Below are 13,205 nucleotides of genomic sequence, written 5' to 3'. Positions count from 1 at the left end.
ACAGATCATGTGTACCACAGGCACGTTTGTTCTTCCGAAGAAGTTATAAGTTAATATATGGGAGCCAATGTTTCGACAATGCTCACTGATCTGAAGAACTGTGAAGATTGAGGTCACCACCTGTTTGAACTCGAACTATAAATCTACTCGCAGATGGTTTCTCCATCGAGAAACTTCCTTCCTTTGAGCTCCTTCTCCAGTATCTCCAGTTTCTCAATTGCTGATGCGTAAGCTTCCGGCGACAAGAACACGCCAAATCGGAGGCGACTCTTTCTAAGACCACTTGAAACCAGAAGAAGAAATCAAAGCAGGAAGACGACGACCCTTATCTTCTCCAAATTGGTTCCAGGTCAGCGACCCTTTCCTGTCTTGTATGCGTTGGGTTCGCCTGACCTCGAACCAAAGCGGTTCGATTGAGTTCAGGTTGCTTGTGCTCTAGATCTGGTTTTAGGTAATCCTTGGTCGAAGTTACGCGGCCGACTCCGTGACAGAACCGCGAAGGGGCACTTCGACCGGACCGGACCGGTTTCCTCCGAAGTCTTCTCTCACACGCACTCTCTTCGTTCTTTGTAATCCCTCTGACCTCCTTGCGATTTCTTCCGATCGGGTTCCCGCTTGCCGACCCAAATCGCGGATCTTCTCCATCAAGAGCCCGAGAATTCCTCTTCGGATCTTCTAATTTGAACTTCTATTTTGGTCCAATCGGTCCGTTCCTCTTTCTTGGGATTTCGTCGGCTTGGTCAACATTCTTGCCCTCTCCCTGGGCGATCTTATGGTGGCAAAACTGCGGTAAGGTAAGCGCTTGCAGTTTGATGCTCGTTTGTGATTCTGTTGTGATAGTTCATCTTGTTTATCGCGTAGTATGACGTTTAATGTATCATTTGGCTTTTGAGGTTCGACTTCCTCGATCTCGTTGATCCTGAATATATTGGTTGTTGTTTTGTTGTTATTTCCTAATATAATAAATTCAAGGGCATATTTTGATCGGAGTCATTATCTTAATTTTGTTGGACATATTGTCTGCTAGGGTTAGAAGTTTTCAAACTCGGCGATCTTTGTCAGCCCTAGTTTTGAGCGCAAAAGGGGAAAGAAAATAAAGGGATGATAGAACTACGTTGCGGGATTTTTTGGAGAAATTATATAGGTTTTTGGGGGTGGGGCATTGGAGAAATTATGTTTCACTAGGGGAAAGAAAATAAAGGGATGATAGAACTACTCATTGTAGCAAATGTCTGCAATCACTTCATCTTGTGCAATCTTTCTAGCACAAATTAGAAAAGTATTGAGTTTTACTTTTATGGTTTCATAATGTATGTTTTTAATGGTAAATTAAAGTTAACATTCCCACACGTGGTGGAATTGTCTCTGTGATACATATTTCCAAGCTGACTGATATTAGACGATTTGGATTTCACACCGCATGACAGTCTTCAGATGGGCTTCCTGATGATTCAAAATTTTAAAAATAAGATGCAAATTTATGATGTATTTTTTGGTTATGTATATCCACACATCTTGCTAGAGATAATTGTGATGCTTCTGTTGCAATCTTAGCTTTAGCAGTGTCATGGGACCTATGTTGGAGACTGAAGGTCCCATAAGAAAATTAATGGTTGGTTCTTGCAATGCATAAAACATGCATTCCCAAGTTTTAACTCATTTTGCTGAATTTTAAGTTATAGAACTTTTGCATTGTCGTGTTAGTAGAAATGATATGTAAATGAAGTCAATGATTGCTTCTCATATATGCTTGTAAACATTTATTTTATAGTTGATATTCTATAAAAATAAGAATTGTCTGTCATGCCCCGTTGTCATGATGGATTAAGAAATGAGAAGCTTGACCATGCACTTGCATCCCTTCGATATTCAGGAAAGGGAGATTGTGCTTCTGTCATGGAGTTTTTATTTGTTATGCCCAACTCACAGCATTATGATCTGATTCAATCCTATCTTTGTCTGATTGCAAATTTTTATATTGAGAAAAAACAACTCCAGTCTAATGCATTAAAAAATAATTAGCACTTAAGACTGTATGCTTTAGAACTCTTACTTCATGACCATAAATTATAGTCAAAACTAGAAGTTGGCTAGCTTTCTAATCAATTGTTCAATGCTGATAGTTTAAAATGTATTAATAATCATGCGGCTTTCCTCGACCATTATCTTTTTATTATTGATGGATATAAGTAGAGCATTCAAGACTTTGTGGGTCAAAGACAACTATCGCAGAAGATGGTTCCCTTGACCACGATGGAGAGAAACTCTCATCATTAAGCTAAATTGCGAGGTGTATGTCTAATAATGTTATATTTCTACTTTGTGGGTCAAAGACAACTATCGCAGAAGATGGTTCCCTTGACCACGATGGAGAGAAACTCTCATCATTAAGCTAAATTGCGAGGTGTATGTCTAATAATGTTATATTTCTACTTTGCTGAGTTCTCGACTTTAAAGTATTTGAACACATGGGAGTGTTGAACCTATTTTATTGTACTGTTGCAACCGTGATTCACATCTGTGAACTTTATATCTAAATCTTCTTGTTGAAGATAAGTTGAATAGGTAACTATAGTGTTTCATAAAGCCACCAACTGTTAATCTTATATGTTTCTGTTTTCATTTAAATAAGATTAGCTCAAATTTTGCATTTTTCTATTTATTATCTGCTGCCATAAGTTGTGAAGCATGGGACTCTGCTCTTCTTTTTTCCTTTTCTCTTAGTTAACCGTGTGGTACGTGGGTTAGGTTGGAACCTAGTGTGCATATTGGTGAATCTCCAAACATATATGGCATCAATGGCAGGTGGACCATAGTACCTTGGGACTATAGATCATCTGTGGATGCCTGGATTATTAGTCCCATATCTGGCACACCCAGTGACTTTGATTAGTATTTGAGTTGCTACCTGCTCTCCAAAGCATCTCTGGGTACTCCTTGGGGCTTGATGAACGTGGTTGTCAGGTTCAGGTCATGACACGTTTTTCTTCAAAGTTTGTTTTCTTGATCTTGTAAAGATATCATTCTCTTCATAACTTTTAAAAGGAGAAGATTAGAGTGGCCAACATGTAAATAATAATAATGATGATGATGATGATGATGATGATGCTAGTGCAGTAGGTTTTGGCAACTTTTTTTTCAGTCAGTTTTGTCAATTACACAAATGGGGGTTTATGAATATTCAAGCGATTTGTGGTTGTTCGACAATTCATTTTGTTTAACAGAACTTTGTATTTATAACTCCGATGGTACTTTAGGTCCGTGTAAGATGTTTCTTATAGTTAACAATAGAAGCCCAAGTTTCCCTTCTTATATACTGCCTGCTTGACAAGTTTTGTTAGTGCTTGATCCTTCAGCTTACTTTCTACAAATGTAGAATCACTTGCATCAAAAATCATTTGATTTGGCTTGGCCTTATTGTCTTTTTATTCATTTGTATTGACTTTTATCAAATGTCATATATCAGTCCAGAATCTCCAGATGGATAGAGAATCCCATTATTCTTCTCTTCAGTCGTCTGATCATTTACCACAAGATAACAGTTCATTTCATCATTCCAACCAACCAAGTGTACAATGCTTATTATGCAGAAGAGTTTTCTCTTTGGAGGCAGAGCTGAATGATGGTTTTGAAGCAATACACATTTGTAGGGAGTGCAAAATCATGGTTCTTGATGATAATCATACAAATTTAAACGTTAGAGATATCCGTCGAATAAGGAGACAAAGGAGAGATTGGTTCAGGAGCTCAGAGCCAATTGAGGATTTATTCTCTCATAGATTTTCCCGACTGATTAATTTGGCTAACCACAATAATGAAACACAATCTGGAGGTGATACTCCTGTTACTGTTCGGCGGCATGCCAGCTATTATGCATCCCGGAGCAGGTCCTGGAGACGGCAAAGTGCATTATCTGATAATGACAGTGATGCTCTTGATCAATCGGAATCCGCGCTCGGTGAAACCGACTCAAATGTTAGTTTTGGTGGTTATGGAGGAGACTCAGATGCCTCCCTGGATAGACTTAGCTTGATTGACAGACAAGTGTTGTTGCAACATGAGAATGAGAGCTATGTATCCACCGACACAGATATTGACCCGATGCATGCAGGACTTGATCAGTGGAACTCAGATGGGGAAGATGATGAAGATGGAGAGTGGGTAGAGGCCTCTTGGGTTGAATTAAGTATGTTTGCGGACCCACAACAGCAGTTCCAGGATGCTAATGGTAGTCCAAGTAGTAATGGTATGGGAAGAGCTCAAGATGGTGCCTGGTTTCAGTTGAGGATAGGAGAAACTCCAGCAGAGTATTCTGATGTTTTTGCTGACTTTGAGGAATCAGACATTAGACCAACTTATGTTGGGAATCCAGGAGATTATGTTGATGCAAGGGGATTCGAGGAGCTGCTTGAGCAGCTTGCAGAGACTGACAGCTCAAGAAGGGGGGCACCTCCTGCAGCAGCATCCTTCGTGAGGACTCTCCCATCCGTAGTTGTTTCAAAAGACCATCGAAGAAAGGGTACCCAGATTTGTGCGGTCTGCAAGGACCCATTACTTGTTGATACCGAAGCAAAGCAGCTTCCCTGTAGGCACCTTTATCATCCTTCCTGCATCTTGCCATGGTTGAATGTAAGGAACTCATGCCCGGTTTGCAGATACGAGCTCCCCACTGATGATCCAGAGTACGAAGAGGCAAAAAGGAACCTGAACCAAACCGAAAGGCATGTGTCTCAGCCCACAGACACGGCTGTGGAGACCTATGATACATCTTCTGAATTGGAGAACGAAGAAGCGTCTGATATCGGTATTGCAAATGCTGAGCATCGCAGTTTAGATCACGCGGTGAATAGAAGTGGAGAGGTCAGCAGAGGTGGATGGCTATTCCTCGCTGCCGCCCCAATTGTCAGTATTGTTGGTATTGTTCTCATTTTCTGGTTAAGAAAACCGTCCGGTGATGTGAGAATTCAGGGCGGCGCCAGGGAACAGCCTCTGCACAGATCTCAGAGCAACTCATCTCCAGCGGACAGAAACAGGAGATGGTGGTCTATCTTTTAGCTGCACTTCCTTCTGCATGTTCTGACTCTTGTTTATAATGGTTGTTTTCCTTGTTCTAGCTGTGTGTGTTTTACCAATAATTTTCAGACTAGTTTGTTTCAGTGTAATCAAATTATGTTGAGATGATGAGATGAGAATGCTATCTCCTATCAGTGTCATGCCTTTATAGGTCATTTGCCACGGAGGAAGTGGGCCGCGCCTTATCCCCTTCCCGCCACAAACCGCACCACTGGAATCCCAAGCCACAGGAATTACTGCGTTATCTTAAAAGAAAAATGAAGCAAACGCACTACACAACGACAGCAAAACTAGCCCTTTACGGTCGGCTGGAGAGGCAGAGCACGTCCTCGTCGGAAGGGGGATGTCGTCGTCCGCCACCGCGTTCCACCTGACGGCGCCACTCACATCGGCCACAGGCGGCAGGCGAAGCAGAAGGGCGGCGGTGGGGGGCGTGAGGTGTGGACTTGCGGACCTGATCGGGGGCGACCTGGTCCGCCCCGACCTGGGCCGGTGGCTGCAAGACGTTGAGAAGCACAAGGCCCTGGCCGTGTACTCGCCGCACGAGGGCGGGTACGAGGGCCGCTACCTCAACCGCCTCCGCTACCAGGGCTACCGCTTCCTCGACCTCACCGCCCGCGGCCTCGGCGATCCCGAGTCCACCCTCACCAAGATCCACCCCGTTTGCCCCGTCCGTCCCTTCTTCTTCTGCTTCTTTGTTGACTACCGAGCATTACACGTGGTCACTGAAGGATCCGGAGTCATTCTAAATCGAATCTACGATAGATTTACAAGCTAATGATGCGAGCTAGCTTTGAGTGCAGCCTCATCTGGGGAAGCAACCCATAGCAAGATGGTACTTCCCACCTGAAGTGGACTACAGGCTCTCCTTATTGCCTCCTGATGCCAAAGGCCTTATTCTCTGGGTCATAGAAGCCAAGGTTAACCCTTCTTCAAGTATCAGATACGTCACCACCTTAAGCAATTTAACATGCATCTTATTTCGTGGTTCTCCATAGGTTCTCTCCAAGGCCGAACTGCAATTCCTTGCATTGCTTCCTACCCTTCGTCCTAAAGTGAAGGTCATTGCAGAATGTGGAAACTGGTACAAGATGCTTCATTTAGTTACTAATCCTCGGAGCTTGCTCGAGTAGTTCTTTGTTGTTCCCTCGACTTAATATTACTTGCTGAGGTTCTTGCTGAGTGCAGGAGAAAGTTCGTGTGGAGGCCACTTAGAGAAATAGCAGGCCTTCCATCTGCTGAAGGATCAACAGCGAGTGTGCAGCCAGAATGAGGAGGTCACTGCAACTAGTAGAAACAATGTCTCCGCTATCCATAGCCTCTACAATGTTCAGACTAATGGACGTTTTCTTCGGTTTCTAAGCATTTCTAGATATTGTGTATCGTGTTCTACGGAGTTGATAGGACAAAGATCTCAATTCTCCCAAATGAGATTGTAACTGTAATTAGAATATGCTTTTGACCCAAATTACAATTGTCAAAAGCTGCGTTGACTGTGCCACCCATTTCGTTGACTTAATATTCCCTCTCGAGATTTCTGTGGACCTATGTGGTCTCTCACAAAGATGACAGGTAGATGTGAAGCTCAACTATGAGCCTGACATCTAAGACTTTTAAGAGGGACGAAGGATGAGAATGTTTTTGACGTAGCTTAACATGCAAGTTTCTCTCTACTCTCCCTCTCCCTTCATGATGGTTTCAGCACGAGACGAGGAAGACAATGCATTTATCATAAACAATGGATTTCATATATGTAACCATGTATGACATAATCGGATTCCATTGACGTACAGTGCCACATTACTTTGGTTTAGTTACTATTCATCAGTGGGCTGTAATTAATACTCGAGTTGTGTGTTTTCGCAAGACGGATGGAAGTTGGAAGGAGAATGGGACTCATGGAAGAAGGGTTGTGTGCATGAACGGGACTCGAGAGGCATCCCTTAATCATAGCATCGTCCATGTACCAATTGGATATTGAAAGCCAGATTTAATGGCATCCGAAGATGGACTTAAGTTGGAATCTTGTGTTATTGCCCTTTGCTGGTAAAGGGTTATATAATCTATTCTGTTTATCTCATAATTGTTTGTTCGCTGGTGATTATAGAAGGTTTCTTGCTCACATGGGTGGAATCATGGATGAAAGGTTTGCCTGATCTTGGTCGACGGGCTGCTCGATAGTTTACTATTGACGACGACATTATAAAGGCTAGTGGTGTACCTGAGTCACGAGACTCATTGTAGGTCACGGTTGTGTATCGACTACATAGGACACAACGAAGCTACATGTGATGGCATAGGAAGGCGATGATGTTGAAGGTTCCACGATATATGGTCATTGGTGAGCGATCAATTGTGTCGATAGACGATTTGTTGTCCATGATGGCACAACATAAGGAGATAGTCTACTTTGTCGCTAACCCTATTGTGGGCAACAAACTATTGTCGAAGGCATCATAGGGAGTCATAGTGATAGGACTCCAGTCGCTAGTTCTAATGTGGCGCTAGTTCTAACGGTGGCCAAGAGTGATGGTGGTGTCATAACATTGGGCGCTATGATGAGGAGTCTTACGATCGTTGCAAGGCTACACTGCTAATGGAGACCTAGATAATGGTAGTAGTGCGATAGCTTCATTGAGGGTGACAGTCGCACAAGGTCGTGGTACGTTACGGTGCAAGGATCGCCATCGAGTGTCATCACTATGATGGGCTTTGGCGATTGAAGCATCACCGAAGGCCACTGGATGTCACGGTGAGATAGGAGGCATCAACAACAAGAAAATGTCACCGTGGATGACACATCGTGACGACGATCATCAACACCGACTTGATGGTATCACGTATGGAGTGCGCAGTGGGATGGTTTCTTGTAGATATGTGCTTGTCCACGAAAGAGTTGTCGGAGGCCACAAGGCCCGGCGGTGGTTTGGGTGCTGCTCGCAAACAACAAGCTACCGTTTTGGTGAAAGACCAAGGGTCGCATGGCTGCTGTGTGGCGCACAACAACATATAATCAATGATAAAGGCAGAGAGGATATCACAATTTGTGCCACGAAGAAGCCGTAGGGAAGAACCAATTACAGGGAATGGGGCTGCTAGGGGATTGTGGTCAAAATCAACTTTGATCAAATCTTGCCGTAAATTTGATTTTGACCCAACTTTAATTTTGACCTCAAATCAATCCTATGGATTTTGACCCAATCAACCTCGATTTTAACTTTATTGGGGAAAGTTCAATTTTGACCTTGGTTAATACCAATTTATGACCCGATTTGATTTTTTACTATAACTTGATTAGATTTTGATCGTATCCTAATTTAGACATAATTTGATTATAATTTAAGTTTTTGACTTATTTTGACCTTCGGTAGCCTTCATTTTGATTAATTTTAATCTTGATTATCTCTAATTTTGATTGGCCTAATTGAGCCACCGAGTCCAATTTACATAGCCCAACTCTGAGCTTACCCAATTAAATATGGTTAATTATCTTTATTTAAGGTTCTATATAGTATTAAAAAATTATAAATTATGAATTTCTTTTATAGTTTTCTCATTTAAAATATTAAAGTTTTTTATTTGATCATTCACATACATATTAAAATTATTATAAAATAATATTTACTTTTCACATAAATACATTTTTATTATTTTATCATTATTATAATTATCATATAAGTTTTTTTTATGCTAATTAATGGTCAATAATTATTATGATTATTATTTTAATATTATTAAATTATTTTTGCATGAATTATATTAAACAAAATTAGTGAATATTATTTGTAATTTATATTCTTAAGTAGTTTAGACTAGTAAATTTATAAATTTATATTATAGAATTAGTATTAATTGGTATTAAGAAAAATAATGTTCACACACATTGTTGATTTAGATAATCCCAAATAAATATCGATTTCGAATAATTATGTGATAATTTAAGATGATATTATTTTGGATAACTTTAAATTTTAAGGATTGTATATCTAAATATAACAACAAAATTTTATATGAATGATATCAGTCCTACATACTTATAAAATATTATGTGAATACTAAATATATCAATATTTCACCCAAAGATGAAATAAAGATTATATCAATAGTTCCCATTATATTATTTTATTAAAAAACTGATAGTATTGATATTATATTATTTGTACTATTACAATGGTACTTCCCATTATTTTTGTTATGCTTCTAGTATCCATATTTTTTGGATTAAATTATTATATAATTTTTAAGTATATACAATTAATACTAGGTTTGTGAAACCTTATCTAGACTTGTTGGAAGGATAACATACTTAGTTGTTAAAAAAATTATGAAATAAATAATTAAGATAAATAATTATAAAAGGTTTATTTAGGCTTAGCTTTACGATGATTGCTAAAAATATTTAGATTTCATTACAATATACAACTTGCATATTTAAATTTGTTAACAAGTTATTGATTGATACCTTAACGAAAGAATTGACTATATCTTTATATTACAACATTTGATAAATTCTATGACATATTATAAGGTTGTAAGGCTCAAGAACATTAAACATGGTAAGCATTTATTATGTAATTCATTTTTAGTTCTCTCATCTTAATATCGCTTATTTAAATTTTATTATAACTTGAATAAAGGATAAATGAAACTCAAATATATTTAGAAAGAATTAAAATTAAAATGAAAAACGTCTTGTGATATTTTAATTATTAGTTGAGAAGTGGGTAATAATAAAAAATAAAGCATAATTTACCAAATAAATCAATTGAGTTTATAAATGTTAGACAAACTTTTAAAAAAAATTATAGTACAATATTACTTTTGTGGCAATAAAAATGTGTGAAGGACTATAAAATTTGCTTCAAATGAGAAAGGCATAAGCTGACATTTGTTTTGTATTAGAAGTTTTTTCTAATATTCGATGGATTGTACTTGATGTTCAAGCTCATGTTATTAATAATGAGTAGAATTTTGTTTTAACTCAATAAAACCATAGGAGAACAAAAGATTCATCGTTACATGGAATAATCTTAGGAGATAGTTATAGTTAATTATTATATATATTTAAAGATGATTTATTTGATGGGTCTTAAAGATGCATGCTATGTTTCCACGATTTTAAAATTTTAATCTTTTATCTATAATTATTAGGATATTATCTTTTTTTTATATGATGACAAACTTAGTGTGTGCAATTCAATAAAAATTGGTTATGAAATTATGTAAGATAGTTTGTATAAAATTAACATGAATTTTGAATTTACAATGACCCTATAATCATATGTTTGAAATGAAATATAATTTCATGAACAAATATGATGCAGTTGATATATGACTTTGGATTTAATAATGATGACGACATGAGAAATCAACTTAAAGTCGAGAAAGAAAAATGAGATTTTTGTTTTTATTTTTATCTCACGAACAATAATTGGTTGAGCTAAAAAAATATTGCCCAAAAAGGATACATGACCCTTGAAATATGTGATAATATACTTTTATCTCCCAAAAAAATATAGAAAACATAAATTAAATTTTATATTTTTTATTAGGAAGTGACACCATGATGAAAAGATACACGAGCCTTGAAATATGTGTATGATGTTGTCTTCTAATCCTCATAAAAATATAAATTGATCGTGGTCTATGGTACTAAGAATAGGCAAAGAAAATTGTAATCACCTTAGGACTTTTTTTTGTTTATGTCGTCCATTAAAATCCCACCATAATGATTGAGAGCATGGAGAAAATTATAATTATGCGAGGACTTTGTTGAATCTCGTATTTTGATGATGAAACCACTTGAAATGTGTTTATAATTTAAACTGCATTTTGAGTGATGCAGGTCTACTCGATCAGGATTAGACAGTTGACGCAGGAGGAATTGACGTTGCGCCGGAGGATATCACGTCAGGATATTGGACGGCAGAAGGCTTCGGACGTCGGGCATCGGGCCAAGGAGAGTGGAATTGCGCCAAGGATATCGGGGTTGCGGAGGTCAACCGCCGATTGGGCAACAAGCTGCAAGAGAGGACGATGCGATGAAGAATCGGACGAAGTGCCAACCAATGACGTGCCGGGCAACAGAATGTCAATTCGCGTTGTAATAATTGTCTAGATCGGAGTAGAGTTTTGGCTTGTGTGTGCAGGATTAACTACGATAACGATGAAGACATAAAGCGAAACAAAGTGCCGGAGTCAAGCATGAAGGATTCATTGGGAGTTCGAGAGTTCGATGGAAGTCCGAAGGTTCGTCGGGAATGCTGCCAGAACTAGCCGAGAATGAGTAGGGAGCTTGCCGAAGGGTTTTTCGGAAGCTCGCCAAAAGGTTCGTTGGAAGTTCGTGGAGCTCATCGAGAAAGATCGGAGCTTACCAAAGAAGCTCGTTGGAACTCGTCAAGATCAAATCGTGAAGTCTAGGAGCTTGCTGGGAGTCCGCAGAATGGTTTTCGAGAGTTTATCGGAAGACCGTCGGAAGTTCGTCGGAAGCTCGCCTAAAGAAGTCTTGACTTACGGACTTTGTAATAGCCTAGAAAATGTCTTTAAATTCGTAGTTAGCACGTTAATTAGGGTTAGGATTAGGTGTTAATCCTATAACCCAAGTAGGGGCCAATTGGGCCCGAGTTCGGACTGGTTTGGGCCAAATTTTTGGAGCCCAACCAGTCAACCAAAGAGTCTGGCGGTGGCGCTGCCAGACTGGGCGGTGGCACCGCCCAGTGCCCGAGAGCCAGGCGGTGGAACCGCCACTAACAGGCGGTAGCACCGCCAGCATCGGGAACTCGACGAGAATTTAAATTTGGAGCCCAAATTTGAATCCTCTTGAGGCCTATAAATACCCCTCAAATCTCAGCTGAGATTACAACTTTTGAGAAGCAATTTGATTGAGAAAAAAAAAGTCTTAGAAAGACTTAGCAAGTCTTGTTTTCATTTTGTTAGAGAGTTCTCCTCATTCTTTCTTGCTGAAATTTTGTAAGAGGTTGAACTGCTTGTAAAAGGTTGTAAGAGGGGTATTTACCCTTCCATTTCAAGAGATTTGCTAGTGGAAGGTGGGAGCCTCATCGAAGAGGGGCCTCGCAAGTAGAGTAGGTCATTTGACCGAACCACTCTAAAATCGGCGTCATCCTTGGTTTGCATTTCATTATTGTCATTTACATTATTGCAAACCTTCTTACATGCTTTAGTTCCTTATTACCTTTGCTGCGCAACTTTAAGAATACGCTTTCAAGTTAAGCTTTTCAAGTTCCGTTCTTATTGTACGAAAGATTTGTCGAAACCAACGTTTTAATCCGCTGCACTAATTCACCCCCCCTCTTAGTGCCGCTCCGATCCTAACAGACTTAACTCGAAAGTTTATGTTTAATACTCCACCAATCTTTTCCCCTTTTTTTTTCTTATCTGAAATATTCAAACTCAACCTTCTTGTTTTGTAAAAATAATGATATATATATATATATATATATATATATATATATATATATATATATATATATATACATTCATATGTATATGTATATATATGTATAAATATATATATATACATATATATACATATATATATAAAAACTAACACAAAAATGTTATGAAACTTTTAGACAAATGTTTAATTGTGTCGAGGAGAGAGAAGACTTTCAAAAACCAAAAAAATCAAATCAACAATAAAAGATGGACTAAAAAATTGGTATGATATTTAACGTGGTTAAGTAACTCCTTCGTTAAATGAACAAAGAAGAAAGATAAGGCATGAGATCATTTTAAGCGACAGTTTATGATGTTTTTGTCGTAAACTAAATCTGCTTAGAGAAATACTCATGCTTTAATTTTTAACCACTATATCTAAATTTGCAATGCCCATTTTTGTCGAAACATAAATGTTTCTTCGTTTAGGATTTTTACATACCATAAGGAGGGTTTTGATAACAGATAAGATTTCTTCAACTATACGAGAAAATCTCTTTACTGAAGGAAATCATTCACCCTAATCTATATAAATAAAAGAGAGACATGTTAATATATTCAATCTAAAGTTTCTTTAATAAAACTTCTTTAATAATTTTTTTAATAATTTTTTTTAACTTTTATTCTTTGCAACATGTTTTTGTTGTTGGTCAAAAATTTGGTAGAGCCTCTTGTCA

The 13,205-nt window shown here is 38.4% G+C and overlaps 2 protein-coding genes across 5 annotated transcripts; both read left to right on the top strand.

Moving 5' to 3' along the window:
- The first annotated feature begins 33 nt into the window (after positions 1-33).
- On the top strand, positions 34-5,207 carry LOC103971910 (uncharacterized). 4 transcript variants are annotated; one of them, XM_009386068.3, is made up of 2 exons: positions 34-789; positions 3,591-5,207. In XM_009386068.3, the coding sequence occupies exons 1-2, from the start codon at positions 773-775 to the stop codon at positions 5,053-5,055; spliced, it is 1,482 nt and encodes a 493-aa protein (XP_009384343.2). In that variant the 5' UTR covers positions 34-772; the 3' UTR covers positions 5,056-5,207. The 4 variants fall into 4 exon arrangements, with proteins under 4 accessions (XP_009384343.2, XP_009384342.2, XP_009384344.2 ...); XM_009386067.3 differs by having other exon boundaries at positions 3,467-5,207; XM_009386069.3 differs by having other exon boundaries at positions 34-794.
- Positions 5,208-5,308: 101 nt separating this feature from the next.
- Positions 5,309-6,619, top strand: LOC135597546 (NAD(P)H-quinone oxidoreductase subunit N, chloroplastic-like). Its single transcript, XM_065090636.1, has 4 exons — positions 5,309-5,743; positions 5,877-5,993; positions 6,072-6,157; positions 6,262-6,619. The coding sequence occupies exons 1-4, from the start codon at positions 5,417-5,419 to the stop codon at positions 6,344-6,346; spliced, it is 615 nt and encodes a 204-aa protein (XP_064946708.1). The 5' UTR covers positions 5,309-5,416; the 3' UTR covers positions 6,347-6,619.
- The last annotated feature ends 6,586 nt before the right edge of the window (positions 6,620-13,205 follow it).

The sequence above is a fragment of the Musa acuminata genome, chromosome BXJ1-11 (assembly GCF_036884655.1).
Source record: "Musa acuminata AAA Group cultivar baxijiao chromosome BXJ1-11, Cavendish_Baxijiao_AAA, whole genome shotgun sequence".
Taxonomy (NCBI): Eukaryota; Viridiplantae; Streptophyta; class Magnoliopsida; order Zingiberales; family Musaceae; genus Musa; species Musa acuminata.
This window is presented reverse-complemented; position numbering and strand designations above follow the sequence as displayed.